This window comes from Nannospalax galili, unplaced genomic scaffold (genome assembly GCF_000622305.1).
Source record: "Nannospalax galili isolate Female #2095 unplaced genomic scaffold, S.galili_v1.0 scaffold2643, whole genome shotgun sequence".
NCBI classification, from domain to species: Eukaryota; Metazoa; Chordata; class Mammalia; order Rodentia; family Spalacidae; genus Nannospalax; species Nannospalax galili.
In genome coordinates this window covers 19703-24395 of record NW_008349716.1, presented here as the reverse complement: position 1 = coordinate 24395, position 4693 = coordinate 19703, and the positions used below count along the sequence as shown (strand labels likewise).

The 4693-nt window shown below is 44.0% G+C and overlaps 1 protein-coding gene across 1 annotated transcript in view; it reads left to right on the top strand.

Moving 5' to 3' along the window:
* LOC108489985 (polypeptide N-acetylgalactosaminyltransferase 12-like) overlaps window positions 1-4693 on the top strand; it is a 22540-nt gene that overhangs the window by 12820 nt on the left and 5027 nt on the right. Inside the window, 1 exon segment of the mRNA XM_008847053.3 lies at window positions 3468-3581. Within this exon segment, the coding sequence (XP_008845275.2) occupies window positions 3468-3581 (114 nt within the window).

Sequence of the window (4693 nt, the reverse complement as noted above, 5' to 3'; positions counted from 1 at the left end):
CCTGGTTATCTGCCCCAATTTTTTTTTTTTTTTGCCATGGGAATAGAGCTAAAGGTTTGATTAGGGTCAGGGTCAACCTTGTTAAGAGCACTTGTGGGGAGGGCTTTGTATTTTGTGGTACCATGTGAGGAACACATGAGGTTGGTTGTCTTGCTGTAGTGATAAGATGATAGGATGGGCTGGAGAGATGGCGCAGTGATAAAAGTGCTGGCTGCTCTTGCAGGAGACCCGGGTTCAGTTTCCAGCACCTGCATGGCAGCTAACAACCATCCATAACTCCAGTTCCAGGGGATCTGATGCCCTCTTCTGGCCTCTACAGGCACTGCATGACATAGCTGCACTTACACGTATGTAGGCAAAACACTCATACATATAAAATAAAAATAAATTGATTAAAGAAAAAAGATAATAGGATGCACAGTGGATTCCCATGGCGGCCACTGCCTGGGCAGCCCATGTGAAGGTTCTGGGGTGGGGGCCTCCCATCTCATGGCTTAGATCTGTTATCTCAAGTGGAGTCACCAGATGGTGGTAGTTTTGTTCCTTTCACTTCTTCCACACTGATGGCTGGAATCTTTCTGCAAAGAAGAGCATTCCCCCCATTAACCAAGGCACACTGCAATACATGGACTTCAGATGAGGAACAACCCATTCTCAAGCTTTCCCCCGACTCACCAGTTTTCAGGCAAAGACTCAGTGCGTCCATTTCCTGCTTGCGTTACCTGGTGGGTTGTGTTTTGGTTTGTTGGCTCATTTGCTTTTTGAGAGGTTTCTTGAGTATCATTGTAAACTATGGATATTTGCTGTGATGAAGGTATCAAAACAGCCCCCCCACTTCAGGTCTTGGGAACCTACTCTCCAGGCAGCAGTGTTTGTGGTGGGAGGCAATAGTACTACTATGGAGAGTGCTCAGAAGGCTGGGCTCCCTCTCTGGCCCTTCTGCCTTCTCTGCTGTAGAGGGTCATCAGATGCTGGAATTTACTATGCTTCAGATATGTGAGGAAATAAAGTTTTCATCTTTGTTAGATGGCCAGTCTGTGGTATTGTGTTATAGCAACATAAAATAGACTAAGGCTGTATATATATGGTATGTGATTCAGTCAGCACAGTCTAGTTTTTTGTTTGTTTGGTTGGTTGGTTGGTTTTTTGGGTTTTGGGGTTTTTTGGTCTTTTTGAGATAGTCTCCCTATAGCCCCAGCTAGCCTGGAACTCACTATGTAGACCTGGCTGGCCTTGAACTCACAGATAGCTGCCTGCCTCTGCTGGGATTAAAGGTGTGAGCCATCATGCCCCACTGTTTTGTTTTTTTTAATATTCAAGTTATCCCATCTTTGGTCAGTAGTAATCTCTTTTATTCCAGCTTCTGTGACCTTTGACCCCATCACATGACTTGACTTGTTCAATTCTGGCTGAGATGTCCAATGCATGTTTTAAGCATTTCCTTCCATTCTTTCCAGAAGCCCTGTCCTCTCTGGTGATGCTGGCTTCTATAGGTTTTTACTACCTAGACTGTGTTGTGCCACAGAAATATAACATGAACCACACATTGCCATTTAAAAAGTCTAGCAGCCAAAGTAAATAATGTAAATTTCCTGTTTAACCCAGTGTATCTCAAGAACTGTTATTCCAACATAAAGTTAATGTGAAGGTGTTCCACCTTTTTTTCCACATTGTCTCAAACTCTGGCCTATATTTTACATTTAATAGCACATCTCAATTTGAATTTTTCTAAGTGTCCATGAGGCCAGCGGCTGCTGTGTGGAATAGCACAGCTCTAAAATTTCTCAGACAGAAAGGACCTACATTTTGTATGTGTGTGTGTTGAATCCATGTGAATGTGTGTGTACATACCTGTGCACGTGCATGAGAAGGCCAGGGCAGGATATCTAGGGTCCTCCTCTGTTGCTCTCTGCCTTACTGCCTTGAGACGGGGCATCCTTCCAAATAGGAAGTTGAGCATTTCAGCTAGACTGTCTGGCTAGTCAGTTCTCAGGATCCACCGGTCTGTGTACCCCATGCTGAAGTTACAGGCATGTGTAGCCAGCCACACCTTGCTTTTTACATGTATGCTGTGGATTTGAACTGACTCTCATGCTTGTAAAAGCAAGTACCCACCCACTGAGCCGCTGCTTCAGCCTTAGACCTTCATTTTTTGAGAAACAAATAATGACCTCAAATTTAAACTTAGCCATTTAAGATTTTATCTGTTTGATATTATGCCTGTATTCTTTTTTTTCTTAGAATCTTCATTTCTAACAGCATTAACAAAATTTCTTTATTCTAAAATGATTCTAAAGAGTAATACACATTACAATGGGCAGTGTCATACAGAATAAAGTGTAAGATTGCTGTCAGTTCTATTTGTATATCAAATACATTTCACTATTAAGGAAGTGTGATTAAATATACTAATTCCCTAAAGTCATTTAAAAAAAACTTTGTAAGTTTGAGGCCAGCCTAGTCTACATAGTGAGTTCCAGGCCAGCCAGAGCTACCCAGTGAGACCCTGTCTCAAAACAAACAAACAAAGCTGGCAGTGGTGGTTTAAGCCTTTAATGCCAGCACTAAGCAGAGGCAGGCTGATCTGTGAGTTCCAGGCCTGCTGGGACTATGCCTCGGTCTCCGAATCCCTTCATCTTGGGGAGAGGAACAAGAAGCCGCAGCGATGGGGGTCGAGGAGGGGTAAGTGCGCTGTCCGCCCGTTTTGCCAGCCCTTCTCTCCGAGGACAATCAGACACGACAGGGAGTAGCTTTAAGCTAGAACTCGTTTATTATTAAGGCTGAACAATATTTAAAGGCAACGACCACAAGCATAGCATAGATGGGGAGGCTGCCATCCAATCAGCTCAGAGGTCACGTATTAGCACGCAGGCCCTTCTCATAGCATAACTCAGTGTTCACGAGGTGATCATGCGTCCTTTACTGGCTAAGCTTTAATCAGTACTACTTTTTCTTTTTGTTGCCTGCCAAGCTGGCCAGCTGGCTCCACCTTTACCTAAGCTGCTCAGCGCCATCTTGTTTCGTGCCTCCACAGGAGTACAGGGAGACCCTGTCTCAAAAAGACCAAACAAACAAACCCAACCAAACAAAAGCAAATAGAAAACAAAAGAACAGTAATAATAACAAAAAAAACTTTTCTATCTTCTGCTTGATTTAGTTTAATCTCAGTTCAAAGCCATGACCCACTGTTTGGACCAGTGCAGCAATGAGGCTGTGACTGAAACGTGAGATGTGAGTTGAGGCCAGGTTCGTCACCTTAAAGTGAGGCTGAGTTCCCATTAGCTGTTCATCATGGCAAAGTGCTGTAAGGACCAGAAAGAGCTGGGCAGGAGGACAGGGCTCTTTTCACTGGGCTGGTTCCTAAGGTAGGTCGTCCCTCCTCCTTTCCTTCTTCCTTCCGAGACTTATGCAGAGTCTTTTGATGTGCAGAAATCTAGACCAAAATACTACCTTTGAGTTTTGCTTAGCTCCAGAACAAAGGACTAAACGGATACTGCTTTGACTATAACCCTCCTAATGAAAACCAAGTCGACAGACTGCAAGTCATTTTGTACCCCTGCCATGGAATGGGTCAGAACCAGGTAGGCGTGGACCTTGGAAGGGGGAAAGGGGAGGGTCAAGCTCTGTGTCCTTTTTGAAAAATTACATTTACGTGTATGTCTGTGTATGAGAGTGTGTGTGTGTGTGAGAGAGAGAGAGAGAGAAGAGAGAGAGAGAGAGAGAGAGAGAGAGTATGCCACGATGTGTGTATCCAGTTTAGAGAACAGCATTCAGGGGTTGGTTCTCTCCTTCCACCACGTGGGTCCCCAGGATAGAAATCAGGTCATCAGGCTTAAAGCAAGTGCCTTTTCCCACTGAACCATTTCACTGGTCCTTTATGTGTTCTTTAAAAAATTAAATCCTTGGGTCTGGAGAGATGACTCTGATGCTCTCTGACCTCTGTGGGCATTGCACAACATGGGTGCACTTACATACATGAGGCAATATGCTCATAGACACAAAATAAAAATAATGAATAAAATATTTTTTAAAACTTAACACTTGGTTTTTTTTCAGGGTGTGACTCAGTGGCAGAGCCCTTGCCTAGCATGTGGGAAGGAATCAAAAGCATTTTTACAGTGCTCCCAGCTTAAAAAGAATTCGGAAATGAACCACATTTTATAGACAGGAATGTGGGATAAGAATACAAACAGCTAAAATTACACAACTTTATTAGCTTTCTCATTGTTGTGACAAAATGCCTGACAGAAACAACCCAAGGGAAGAAGGTTTTATTTTAGCTCACAGGTTTAGAAGGTTCAGTCTGTGGTGGCTGGGCCCCACGTACTTGGGCAGAACATCATGGTAACAAGAAGGTGAGATGGAACAGAGCAGTTCACATCATGGTGGTCAAGACAGAAAAGTGGCCAGGGCAAAATACAGCCCCAAGGACATATTCCCAAGACTTACTTCCGGCAGTGAAGCCCCACCTCCTCCTGCCTTTCATCACTTTCCAGAGATACCTCCAGTTATGAATCCATCAAGGGAATGATCCGCTGATTAGGTCAGACCCTCAGGGCTCACCGTCTGTGGAAACACCATCACAAACTCAACCCAGAGGTGCTCTTCCCTCATTTCTTAGGTGTTTGTTGGTACAATCAAGTTGACCATTGAAATTGACCATTACACCCGGGTTGTATCTCCAGTGCTACAA